Below are 13,719 nucleotides of genomic sequence, written 5' to 3'. Positions count from 1 at the left end.
GTGTGTTTGCTTTAAACAATTTGGGGTGCTGGGAAATATGTGTGAGATTGTGAAGTTTGATTGCTTTCTCAATCCTAATAGCTGGACTCTGGCAGCTACTTAAGGATATTATACACATGCCTCATACAGAAGCATCTCCCCAAATGACAACTTTCTTAAGACATCTATCCAAATTATTCTTCTTGTAGCTTTAACTGACACATACTATGGGTGAATCTTATAGTTCCTTTGCTGAGTTGTGTACCCAACTCAGCGAGGTACATAAGAGAAAGTTGAAAAAGAAGAAAAAATCGGAATCAAATTAACCAGCAAAGATTTTTCAGAAGGTGCATGAAGGATCTAAACATTTCAGAATTTTTATGCCTAGTTCCTTGATGCATTTTGGTAAGTTTCTCCCCCTCTCTCAGAGTAAACCAAATACATTGATTCAAACTTCTCACTACAGGGTCTGAAAAGCAATGAACCTCAACTTCCCCACTAAATCAGAGACATTCAGATGTAGAGTATTATAAAAGAAAAGTCTATGTACGTAATAAGATACAAGTTTTTCAGTGTAATATGGGTTATACTTCTCTAATTTAGCAGCTCTACATTTGCAAAATGTGTTATGAATGACATGTATTGCTCCAGAGATAAAAGCACTGAAATAGGGGAGTATAATCTCTGTTTAAGGGAAAGGATGGAAAGATGTTTCTTGTCTTATCTGAGAGAGAGGGAGTGATAAAGGCTGATGGCAAAGGCTGAAACTGAAGTCAGGGGATCTGGGTTGTGTGCTCCAAAACCTATGGGAAGTTTTCTGCTTTGGAAACACTGAACAGTGAAGTTCAACTCAGTCATGCACAAAAATTCAGTGTAAGAGCCACTGTCGCTAACAGTGGAAGAAAAATGCCAAAATTGATAGAATGAGTCAATCAGTAATTACAATTCTTTGGAGCTAATGATGGTATAATACTGCAGGTCTACGCTCACAAGCTGTATTTACCCAAGACAAAACTTTCAGCCTATGCTGTGCTTACATGAAAATGCTGTAGAAAAAGGGCTGTGTATCAAAACAATCATGAAGTATTACAGTCCCCAAAACAGGCTTTTTACCTTGTGCCGTGTGATTTGATTGTTTATGCATGTTGCTTTGTGGTTTGACATCCTTGTGGATAAGTGTCTTTCCATTGTCTGAAGTATTCCATCTTTCTCAAATTGAGCAATGTCGTTCAAAGGATCCCAAGGTCTTAGACTTTTGAGACCAAATGAAAAAAATTCATCAGCAAAGCAAAAATCCCACATTGGGTGTGTTAAGCCCAATACACTAATTCCACATGCATCAGGGCAGGCAATCATTCCTGACAGTAGCTAGACTTTCCAGATGCAGTGACAGGACTAATTGATAGTTCCCTGCACATTCACAGTTCCTTGAAATAGGTGAGGGGGTTCAGTCTCTAGAGGCTTTGCCCTTCTTGCCCAGGGGAGGAGAGCACAGTAAACTGCTCTGAACAGTGCAGAAAATCTCTGCTAAATGATTCTGCACTTGATTATAGCAACAGGAATTTACATCAATGGCATAGTGGATTTTCCATTTCCAAGCCCTCATTTCCAGCTATTCCCAATTAGTATCATGAATATGTAATCTAGTGATGACATGGAGATCAGAAAGGGCAAGCTCTGGACATAGTTTTGGGAATGGCAGGGCTCCAGTTACAGGTGTGTAGTCCTGTTTGCATCCCTAGGAACTCAGGCAGTAAGATGTGTTGGGAACCCCTAGCCCAGCACTCACTCCTCGTATTTGTAGCGCCATTCATTGGTCCCAGCATCGTGCTGGAACAGCAGTGGTTTCCATTCCGTGCCGCTTTCCCTGCGCTCCCGGGCGGCATTCCTCTGCTCCTCTTCCAGCACAAACTTTTCCTGCGTCGCCTTGTGTTGATCACCCTTATTTATTGCACTGGTAACATGCTGCCAAAGCCTAGGAATAATCAGGGAAGGAAGTTAAACCACCTTAGAACCAACAATGTATTTTGCCAGCTGGAACTTTAAAGCAGAAAATTTTCAGGCCTATTCATACACCAGTGGAACAGTACAAGGATTGCTCAGCCTCTGTTTTAACTTGTAAGTTAAAGGAATTGAGAATGGCAACACTGAATCTCTATGAGCGACTGCTGAAGGAACTTTCTCTTAGATAACATCACCTACAACAATTATTAAATTTTTCATTGCTGAGTCATAAGGAAGTTGTATTCAACTCATGGATCCACAGCCTCTTTAGAGGTGATTGATGGAGAATCTGTTCTGTTCCTCATCCTTTCAGGCAATTCTGTTTAGAAGCCTTTGTGTCAATGTCATCCCCAAAACAAAGGATTTATATTTAAAGTTTAGAAACACTGGAAAATGAATTTATGAGCACATCTTGCAGCTGCACATGCACCTCCTATACAGGATTTATAATCAAATCTGTGGGAATCTGATTCAATCCATAAGCAAAAAGCATGTCCTTGTGCTTACAAGCTGCAAGCACCAACACTTGTTTGCAGCTGCCAAAGCATACATGATCTGTCATAAGAGCTGTTCTCATTGAGCATCTTCCCGGGGAAGAGGATCTGCCTTCTACCAGAGCAAAATCAGTATTTTTTTTTAATTATAGCCAAGCTATGATCAGTGTCTCCACAGTTCCTCTAATCAGAGCATTTTAATCTTCATTTCAGATTGGAAATACTTCTGAGACAGCAGCTGGCCCTCCCAAAACATGGTGCTTTAGTGCTTAGAATGTGCACAGGACATCCAGGCTGTTCCAGTATTCCCAGCTCCACAAAACACCAGTCTGCCATTTAGAAGATGAATTCATTATTGCATTTAATTTGGAGCTTGCTGTGAAGCCCTTAATTTAAAAGTGATCCTGGAGCTTTCATTATATTTCTAGCAATATACATTAACACAGCACTTCCAAAAATGCAGCCTCTTAGATAATCGACTGAACGCAGAGCAATGCCTTCCTTTCATTTTAAACAAGTCACTTCCCCATTTCTGAGTATGAATCTTTTCTCCCAGAAACAAAGGAAGGAAACTCAGTAATGGAGATTGCAGGACTGAAATAACAGCTGGAGAAAATGTTGGGTGGTATAAAGCCTGTCCTAAGGAATGCAGTGGTGTAAAGAGTGAATCCCCTAACTATGAACCTTAGAGGGACAGCACAAAATTGTTTGACAAGGGCAAATTATTCCATCAAGAGCTGCATGTGTCAGACAGTGAGACCCTCCACAGTGAGCTGCGTGACAGTATGAGCTTCAGAGATTCTCCAACAATTGTGAAAATAGGTGATTTTCAGCACTGAAGAGAAGACTAAGCAATTTAGGTAGAATATAACCTGGTTTAGAAGGCAATTTATTCATGCAACTGTCAGCATAATAAGGAGTCTGGTGGAATGTCTGTTAGGGATCTCTGTAACTTCCCCTTTCGCCTCCTTCCCTTACAAGCATGTATCATTATTAATCCCTGACGTAGCAAAGGGAGTCAGTCATAAACTCTGGTAAACAGAGAACTGGAGATTCTTTGCCCACAAGAACAAGATTCTCTAAAATAATATTCTTCTGAAGATTAAGAAATAAATTTACTGCAGTCTTCCCTGCTCTGCAGAGTTAACAAATCTGCCCTGTAAGTTACAAATACAGACATTATTGCCCATAATGCCTACTGCTGTCCAAACTAAATCTTCATGTTTTTTTTATTTTCATGCAATCCCTTTCTTTACCTATAAAAAGGGTAATCTTTTTAGGATGATGTGATGCAACACCAAAATCAGATGTCCACAGAGAAGCAGACAGTGTAATGCAGAGCCAGGCAGAAACATCATGTGCTGGCTGGAATGTTGGCTGGTGCTAGCTGACTGTAGTGGAGAGGAAGCACAACTAATTTCTTTAAAGACAGCCAGCTCCACATAACTTTCTCAACACATAATACTCTTGCTCAACAACTCTACGGTTGTGCATTATTCATTCCTGCCACTTGCTAAGTATATTGGGTTTGCATGGCCTGGTTTTTGGCAAGAGGGTGCCAAAAGAGGTGGCTTCTGTGAAAAGCTCCAGAAGCTTCTGGTGCCATAATTTCCACAACATCTGGCAGAGTCCTGATGGCTCCAAATATGGACATGCTGCTGGCCAGTGCTGGGACAGTGGCAACACCTCTGTGATAACATACTGGGGAGGAAATCAAAAGAAAGGTTGTGTCACAGATTTAATTGTGTCCAGAGAAGAGTGGGGTGAGAACATGTGAGAGGGACAGCCCTGCAGATATCAAGGGCAGTGCAGAAGGGAGAGGAGTGCTCCAGGTGCCAGAGCCCAGATTCCTCTGCAGCTCATGAGGACCACGGTGAAGTGGCTGTTGCCCTGCAGCCCTTGGAGATCCACAGGGATGCAGAGATCCACCTGTGGGTGGATCATGGAGGAGATCCACACCAGAGCCAGTGGATGCCTAAGTGGAAGCTGTGACCCTGGGGGAGGCCCGTGGATCAATGCTGCAGCAGTTTGGAGAGGAATGCTGCCTGTGGGAAGGACTCACATTGCAGCAGTTTGCGGAGAGCTGCTGCTCATGAGATGAAGCCATGTTGGAGAAGTTAATGGAGAACTGTCTTCTGTGGGAGGGATTCCACAGTGCAGCAGAGAAGGACACCTCTCCCTGCCTCTCCCTGAGCAGCAGGAGAAGAGGTGGGTGATAAACTGACTGAAACCCTGACCCTCCTGTATCTTTGTGCCATTGGGGGAGGAGGTAAAGCTGTGAAAGAAGGAGGGGTAGAGGGAAGGTGGTTTTAGGGGCTTAGTTTACTTCTCATTATCCTGGTCTGATTTTTTTAACAATAAATTTATTTTACTGTTGAGCCTGTTTTGCCGTCAATGGTAACTGATGAATATTTTCTCACAGTCCTTATCTCAACTCATGAACCCTTCATTAAATTTTCTCTCCTCTGTCCAGCTGCAGAGGAGAGTGAGTGAGCAACTTTTGTGGATACTTGGCATCTGGCCAGGGTCAAACCACAACACTAAGTTAAGTGCCAGAACCACATTTTTAGGTAACCTAGATCACCCTACAAAGCCTGGTGCAGACTGCATTGGAGATCTCATCTGAGATTAGGTTGCCTCATCTGAGGCAAGGTTAAACATCTGTTTAATTATATTCATTCATAAAATCCTGTCATGTGGTTCAAAGTACTGCTCTGTGGATGCCAGTACTTTCCACAATTCCTACATCTACTTTAAGAGCTTGTGGTTGAAATAACCCTTCTTAACAAGATATCCAACCTCAGGATGACATCCTGCCCTTTCATAAAATGTTCCAGCAGTTACAGAGATCTCTGGAGTCCAGGTGGGATTGTTATTTTAAGCAGATAAAATGTAGCCTCCACTATTTCTCAGCCCAGGTCTATTTCAGAGCTGTAATTCATAGAAATCCTCCAGAGTTAATAGTCTGGAAAGAAAGAGGTAAATGGTTGGGTAGTATGTGCCAACAAAGCAGGTCACTGCCTTTCCAGGACCGTGCTGAGGAACTGGAGGAGCCCTGCTGATCAGAACCCTGCTCCCAGGAGAGAAGCAGCAGTGAGATGTTCCCTAAGCTCCCCACCTCTCTGACTCAAAGTCCATCTGCTCCTCAAACAGCACAATGTGGCGCTTCAGTCTCTGCCTCCGCACTTCACTGGTCGGGTTCCAGAACATTTCTGTGGTCCCATTTTTCAGCTCATTCATATGCACTTCTCCATCCTGAAAAGGAAAACTAAGTCAATTAATGACAATCAGAAAACTAAGGTAGAAATTAGTCCCGACCAATCAAAGCTGCTCCTGGATGATGATAAGGGATACCTGTTGGTTAGGAGGCTTTCCTCCTCTTGCCAATAAAATCTCACTGAACATTTCCTGAAGGTTTCTGAAATGAATGAGGCAAGGCATTGCCAGAAACAGTGGCTACGTTTATCATTAATCAGAGTGGAAAGGGACCTGTTCCTTCTATTAAGTCTTGTCCCCAGACCTCACTGCCCACAGAAGCCCTAAGACATTCTTCTTTCACCACTGTTCTCTCACCTACCACCCAGCACATATAAACAAGATCCCCGGCTACCTTTTCCAAAGTCTCCCTCAGGACTTCCTCTCCTATATTCCAATATGCTAGTTCCAGGACTGATCCCAGATCTCCAAGAGACCCCCAGTGTGGATAGGATGAGGTAGTCTGGAATTATCAAGCACCACTACATGCATCTCTAACAAGCATAAATACAAGCACTCAGCTGCTGTGACCTTAGGGCTGAGAGGCATTTGGATTTACTTCCCTTCTTTATACAGGTAGGTTTTCAGGCCCTGAGGCAGACAATTTACCATTCAGATACAAGGATTTCTGTCAGGAAACTGGATGGTGTCACATAAAAGCCAGGAGAGCAGGCCAGTATTCCCAGTGGGGAGGGAGAAGAAGCAACACTGTCCCTACCCCACTGCAAGGCAGCCCCTCTATTCACAGCACACAGCTGAAAGCAGCAGCTTACAGAGTCATTTAACTTCTTTTATACATCACTACATTTTTGTGCATCACAAACTACCAGGATAAAGATCAAGGGAGGAGTGTATAAGCAGAAGGTTGGGCACTGAGCAGCACACAACTACATGGCTCAGCAGAGCCCCTGAATGACAGGATTTCATGGGTGGTGTTGTCAGGACCCAGCGCAGACAAGCTACTCCACAGTCCAGCCCAACTCACCACTGACAGGGCTCATCCTGCAGGAAAATAAGCTCAGAATGGAGCAAATCCATTGTACATGCCTAGAAAGGGTAAATCTCCAAATTTAAAAATGGTCATTAGCTTTTTATGTAAAAAGACAGATTGCCTGACAGAACAAATCCAGTACCAAAGGCTACACCGTGGTTAGGATCTCACTATAGTAAGGGCTTTATCCAGGCACATTTCACCTGGCCTACTTTAAATACCTCCTTCAGATGAGACAAATCTTTTCTCAGAAACAGCAATTTCTATAGATTGGCAAGGGCGCATAGGCCAACTACAATGATGATGTAGATGCCCAAATGCTGCTCAAAGAAATACCCAGATGTCCAGCCCAAAGCCAAGGTTCACTGCTTTTGTTTCATGTAACAGGAGTTCCAATCAAAATTAGACTACATCATTCACTATGCAACTTTATTGTTGTTGAATTTTGGCTTGAGGGTAGCTCTGAGTGAATCACTTCTGGGTGAACAAGGGTGCCAGGTGCTCTGCTGACTGTTCCAAGCTGGCCACAGAGATAACACCCTCACTGAATTGGTGTCTCTGTCCTTTGGCTGATGAACAGGGTAGTAACTGTGTTCCACCAACAAGGTTTGCTGTGAAAATAATGAATTCAAAATCCTCTAAGCTCTTCCCTGATCCCGATCTAACTGGGGAGGTACTGAGCACACCAGACAAAAGGCAGCCTCAAGCTCTTTGCAATTACACCTAATACACACTGTATCTCCTGCCATCAGTGCTTGTCCTAAGCCTCAGACCCTAAATGCAGAACCATTTGCTTTGATGGAGAACCCCCTTTGCTGTTCCCAGCTTTCCCAGGCTCTGGAAGTGCAGCTCCCACTGTGGATGGATGGGACTACTGAAGCATAAATTACCTCCAGAAGTACCAGAGAGGTGTGGCCCAGGCTCTGCTAACCTGCATGCCCTGGGGCTGGCAAGAAGAGGCAGGACAGAGCCCTCCCAGCACCCATTCCAGTGCAGGGAGCCTGCCAAGGGCTAGCAGCCCTTCCCGGAACCCTGCAGCCATGGGCTGGTAACCTGTCAGCAACATCGATTATCAAATGTTACCCAGTGTCCAGTGAGAGTCGCTAGCACTTCTTCTCCACATTTAATCTTGCCCGAGATTTGATTAATGCTCGTGCTGCCACCGAAGAAGGGCTGTCAGGGGAGAAGAGAAACAGCAAATGTGGTCAGTCTGGTGAGGACTGGAAGGGAGCCAAACACAGAGGTGCAACAGGAGGGAAGGAAAGTGCAACTGCTTGACTTCCACTGTTCCTGAGGAAATGCAGAATTAATTCTAACATGGATTCTGTCTGTCTCACATTGTGCCTCCTTCCTTTTGTTTGCAATTCCACAAACACTGTAGCTGCAGGTAGGGAGATAAGCCTTGAGGCGTATTAACACTCAGGAGTGCAAGGCCTCATCTCTATTGGAAACACATTTATTGTCAGCCAGATACCAGGACAGATGTATGTGAACAACTCCTTCCCACTGTCCAGAAGCACAGCCTTTGCACCCTTGTCCAAAGGAAAGGAGCAGCACCTGTGGTGACTGTTCCTGCTTATGGGACAGCAACGCAGTGTGGAACTGCTGATGACTTCATGTGTGTCAAGTCTCCAGTGTGAAGAAGCTCTGGTCAGCAACAAAAAACCCCCACAAACCAAAGAAAAAAGGTTATTTCTAGAGTCAAGGGAAAAAAATCCCAAAACAATGAAAAATTCAACCCATCTCCTGGATGCCAAACACAGGAAATTCCAGTGAAAATGTGAGCAGCTCTTCTATGCACAGAACACATCTCTTCAGATATTTTAGCAGGCATTTTCTAAAAACATTTGTGCAGATAAACTTGTGTGTGTGTGTGTGTGTGTGTCTGTGTGTCTGTGTGTCTGTGTGTGTGTTAAATAATAACATAACCCCAAATTTCACACAACACCCATGGATAAAATAATCACATGCATCTCAAGCATCAATATCAATCTCTGCAACCCAGCAGAGAACTGGTACATATCCAAATTAAAAACAGAGTTGAGGGGTTTACCTGCAACTTCCCACAATTCTATTGAAAGAGAAAGCTAGAAAATGCTTGAAGCAGAGCATGTAATTACATCATGGGGACATTTCTGAGACATGTTTGGATAAATCATACTGTTTTCAAGCCAGAAAAGGACTTTAGGCTCTAAAGTGGTTGTAGGTTTGAGATGACTCCCAGGTCAGGGAAATATCCCACTGACCTCAACACAGTACACCAGGCCTATGAGAAGAACAGGCTCTAAAGACAAGTATGTGCAAATGTCAGGGAAGTAAATGAGGAAAGAGCTCCCTTTGTAAGGGCAAATAAAGACAGAAAAATATTACTGCCCTCAAACAACTCACAGTTTGCAAAAGGTTCCCCTAACTCCAGTGATCTCACATTTATGTTGGCTAAGGCTGCAACTCCGAAGTCCTGCAGTCTCTCAGTTCTTTCATTTCATGCTCAGGCAAGAAATTGTTTGCTAGAGCAGAAGAGAAATGGATGCTCCTTAAAAAGCAAGTTAACTGCCTCAAAAAAGTTACATGTTATCACCTTCCCTCCTAAATTTTAACTTATGTAATAACAGGAATGTTCAAATATGTCTCCATTTTGTCTGTATACCATAAATTTGCATCACCAGGCATTCCAGGGGAAGGAGTAGCTACATGAACAAGTGAATACAAGACTTGCCAGTGTGACAGCCCCTCAGAATAACCTGCCTGACAACTGGCTCTCACCTTGCTATCAGGGCAAGGTCCTGTAGCCCTGAGAAACACAATGTGCAACTCACCCTAATGCCTGCAAGAGAAGAGTACAGATGTGATGGCTGCTGGAGAGCTACCCCAAAGATACACATCCTAACTTGTCTCCAAGTTCTTTGTGCACTCACTGTATTTTGCAAGCAAAACTGATTATCCCAGACTAAACAGAAGCCAAAGTTTCAGAACAAAATTTGGCCAGTAGCCAGGTGCAGTGAAAAAGTCAAATGAAACTAAGGCTTCCTGAGGTCAATTTGGGTTGGACGAGGCAAAACTGATGGCGGGAGGGTGACACCTTCTCTCCAGGCAGGCCCTGCTGTGGTGCTCACATATACTGCTGGTACAGCAATGATCTGGTGTGTATGGTCAAACCCTGCCTGGGGCACAGGGACAAGCCTGAGACCCACTCAAAGTGGGGCCACAATGTATCTTACCTTTAGCTTGAATTCCAGTTCTGCCCTGTGGTTAGTTTTCTCACAGTCAATGGTAACCTTCCCTCCAAGCTCCATTGTCATGGTACCATATAAAAGACCTGAAAGGAAATAAAGAGGCTTAAGAGAGGCCCTAGTGGAAGCAACCTGCTTTCTCAAGTCAACCTGGTTCTTGCTGACACACTGTGAAATTCACCACTTGGCTTAAAGTTTTGAAAATACAGAACTGGAGGTTTCTAGGAAGCGGCTGTTTACTGTAAGCATGAAGAATCTCCCCGAGTCCATATTCCCCATTTATAACACCAGTTAGGAAATAGCTTGACTCATGGGTGTACCTGTGGCAAGCTGAAAGTGGGACAGGAAAAATAAAGTTGTAGCAAACAACCTCATTCATACTAGTGCTTAAACAGACCTAGTCAGTTCTCTCAGGTGCTTGAAGAAGAGAGAAGCTGTAAGAGGATTTACCAGAGTCTGGGAGACTACAGATCGTGTAGAAACTTTTTATATATGTTTACTATTTGCTGAAGAGGTCTTTTGCAGAAAAAGAAAAATTGGTAGGAAGATTTATGCACAGGAATACTTCATAGAGGGCATGATATTATGAGGTTGCTGTTTTCAGGTACCCAGGCCCTTCTAAATATAAACTTAGAAGTCAGTGTACCAAATTAAAAAATACTCGATCCCCAAAACTAATTTGACTTCTGATTTTAACTCTACGGTGGAAATGATACAGAGAGAGCTTCCTGAGGAGCAGTGAATCAACAGCCATGCCCCAGCTTCAGCACACAGTGGCTCCACAGAGCAAAGCCACACAGCAGCAGGTGCCAACCTCACTGAGGTAGCTCATACTCTGAGAAATATAATTATTAGAATAACAAAGAAATGGCAAGAAAAGTCAGGAATTTCCTTTATCCTCAAAAAGACAGAAAATATATCAAGCAATTTTAGTGCTGACATAATAAAAACTTTTTATCCTAAGAAGCTCAGAAATGTAGTCTTGCTCTTTTCATCTCATCTGCAATGAATATATGCAGTATTTTTCCGTTTCTGCATTGTCTGAAAACTAATTAGGCCCATTGATGAGCCTAACTTTCTCCTGGGCTGTGCACAGGTAAACCAGAAAGAGCTCTGTGAGGATTACTGAAGGCCTCCTACTGAGTGCCATGAATAATTGGGAGCTCTCTGGAGGTACCAGGCCCTGTGGTGTCAGCTACTTGGGAGGGAGAGCCAGTGCAAAGTTAGTCAGTAAGACACCATTTTGTTACTCTGTTTGCTTTCTATTTGAAGAGTCATACCTTACCTTTACAGTGGGCGTATGGCATAGTGATTACATACTCTTCCCCTCTGCTTAGAAACATAAGCTTTGCCTTCCCATCCAACAGCGCAGAAAGTGAGTTGCCTAAAATTTAAAACACATACACATTAAAAAATTCTTGTTATACTTTGTCCCTCCTCTTACTTTAGAGAAAGCATTTTCATTTAAATGTCGGTCACTAATGGAAGAAGAGATATGAAATGCTCATAATTCAGGACTCTGCAAATCATGCACAGCTGGAGGGAGGCAGCTCTTACAAACTCTGCTGCTCTTATTTGCTCTGGCATTTAGCCCCTCTTGCAGAAAGAGCAGTAGATTAATAACATTAGGTTGCTGGTGGGAGCTTAGAAGTTTCTCAGGTCCTCCAGTTCTGAAAACTTTTCTGATTGTGGATGATCCCAAACAACAAAAGAAATTGCCAGGACAGCAAAGACTATCTAAAAAGTGTTTCAGCAAGCTCACTCAGCAGAAGATAGTAATTAAAAAATGTTTGTTGAAACAAAACACTGATTTCAAAGAGCAACAGTGTTTCAGAGCCCAGAGTTGTGCTGTTTCCATTGATATTAAATGACTGGAGGACATTTTGAAGCTCTGGGGTTCAACACTCAGGAGTCTGGGAGCCAGATAAAGGTTCCAATCTGCTCAGACACTTTTGTGTTTGTTGTCTTGGTGCCAGTGCTGGAGAGCTGTAATGTGACTCATCCATGACTCATCCATCGGTACATACCAAGAGTATACTGACAACCCCATACATTATTCTGAGCCTTTGCCTTCTGAAAAAACAGATTTTTAAAGCTCTCAATCTTTCTATCTGATTTTATATTTCTTTTAATATCAGAGTGGTGTCACACTGAAATGTGTGAAATGGTGGAAATGGCAAAGACCCGGGAGAGCCGAGACAAGGAATTAGGCTATCCCAGTGATAGATTTGTCAACCATTTCTTTTTTCTTAACTCTCAACACACTCAGGGATGATTGAAAAACAAACCAAAACTGATGCCACAATGTTACCTGGGAGAGGCCTAGACTTAATGCCTTACCATAAAACTTGGACCTAGCTAGAATGCTGCCAGAAATGCAGAATCCATCCTTCCTATTGCTGACGTGAAAAGCTGACACTGGTGGGTGATGGGACACCTAGGATAAAAACAGACAAGGGTCATACAGAGCAGTCTGCACAGGCCAAGCAGAGAGGTGAGTGCACACTAAAGGGGGAACAAAATACATCACACCATTATGTATGAGAGCATTATACATCTAATCTTTCTCCCCCAACCTGTATTTCCTTAAGCTTGTGTACGTGAGATCACTTTCAGGCCAACAGATAGAGTGCAAGGTTTTCAAGACAATAAATGAACAGTGCGGAACTTTAGTGCAGCATTTGAATAAATTCCATGAAATGCATGCAGTAGTTGAAATAAAAAATTTAACAAAGCTAAAATCATCTGATTAAATAGGGGAAAAATGTATGTGACACTGGGAGTTTCTTTACCAAAGACCATACAGTTCTCAGATCCCTTTATTAACACTGTAAATCTCTAACTACACTTTGTCAGGCCAGCTAACTTGTGAGCTCTGTCCTTCATTTAATCACAAAGACATAAACATAAGCCCTCGATTTACTCTTATTAAAATCATCATAGAAAGTTTAGAAATAAAAGATGGAAGGATTTGTTTGTGTGTTTTATGCCCCTTTTGACAGAGGCAACACAATTCCCATTTTATTAACAATAAGAAAACAGTAGGGCAGAATCCCATGGAAAAGATCTTTATTGAAGAAGCTGATATTACATATGTGAGACGTGCTATTATAGTCTTGAGTGCCCACCAAGCCTCACCTAATTTCTGTAAATCTGCAAAGAAAAAAGAGCAGCAGCCAGTTTACCCTATGTCCTGCTCTGCCTGTTTACACAGAGCTCCAGGTTCCTCTCCCAGGGTGAGATGAGCAGTGTGTTTCCATGCATGGAGGTGCAAGCAGGTTGGTGCTTGCTACACCTGAGCATCCAAAGATCAACTTACCTGTTCTGCTATGTAAAATGTGTGACTGTTCGTCTGAGGGTGAAACCAACAGCAGCGGAATGTCTCTCCCAGAATAGGGTTGTATGGCTTTTTTATTCCCTGAAAAACCAAGTAATCAAAACCTGCTACAAATGAAGATTTGCAATCCAATGCTACAGATGGCCACAAAAAAATAGGATAACTTTTTTCTTTGATGGTTTAAACAAAGTCAATCACAAGAGTAAAAACTGAAGAACTAGTTACATATCAATCTAATCTAATATAATCTTTTCATTCAAGCCATGGATTAATCTGCTATTCTCATCAATTTAATATTTAATGCCACCCAATCAAAGCCTTACAAGATGATAAAACTTTGTTATTGCTGCTACTATACACAGCAAGGACATACTGATGTGGAGACATGGCACAGTGGTACTTATTGGCTTGAAAAGAGAAAGGACACCT

At 42.8% G+C, this 13,719-nt stretch overlaps 1 protein-coding gene across 24 annotated transcripts in view; it reads right to left on the bottom strand.

The window, feature by feature from the left end:
- Positions 1-13,719, bottom strand: part of OSBPL5 (oxysterol binding protein like 5) — a 179,827-nt gene that overhangs the window by 3,184 nt on the left and 162,924 nt on the right. For all 24 annotated transcript variants that reach the window (XM_086892605.1, XM_023929030.2, XM_086892610.1 and 21 more), the window contains 8 exons: positions 13,273-13,371; positions 12,294-12,390; positions 11,239-11,337; positions 9,942-10,039; positions 7,807-7,896; positions 5,596-5,732; positions 1,769-1,954; positions 1,093-1,231 (listed from right to left, as the gene is read on the bottom strand). In XM_086892605.1, the coding sequence (XP_086748731.1) occupies positions 1,093-1,231; positions 1,769-1,954; positions 5,596-5,732; positions 7,807-7,896; positions 9,942-10,039; positions 11,239-11,337; positions 12,294-12,390; positions 13,273-13,371 (945 nt within the window). The remainder of the gene's footprint in view (positions 1-1,092; positions 1,232-1,768; positions 1,955-5,595; positions 5,733-7,806; positions 7,897-9,941; positions 10,040-11,238; positions 11,338-12,293; positions 12,391-13,272; positions 13,372-13,719) is intronic.

This window comes from Cyanistes caeruleus, chromosome 6, assembly GCF_971803275.1.
Source record: "Cyanistes caeruleus chromosome 6, bCyaCae1.hap1.1, whole genome shotgun sequence".
In the NCBI taxonomy this organism is placed as follows: domain Eukaryota; kingdom Metazoa; phylum Chordata; class Aves; order Passeriformes; family Paridae; genus Cyanistes; species Cyanistes caeruleus.
The sequence above is the reverse complement of the archived record's forward strand: the minus strand, read 5'-3'. Positions and strand labels throughout refer to the sequence as shown.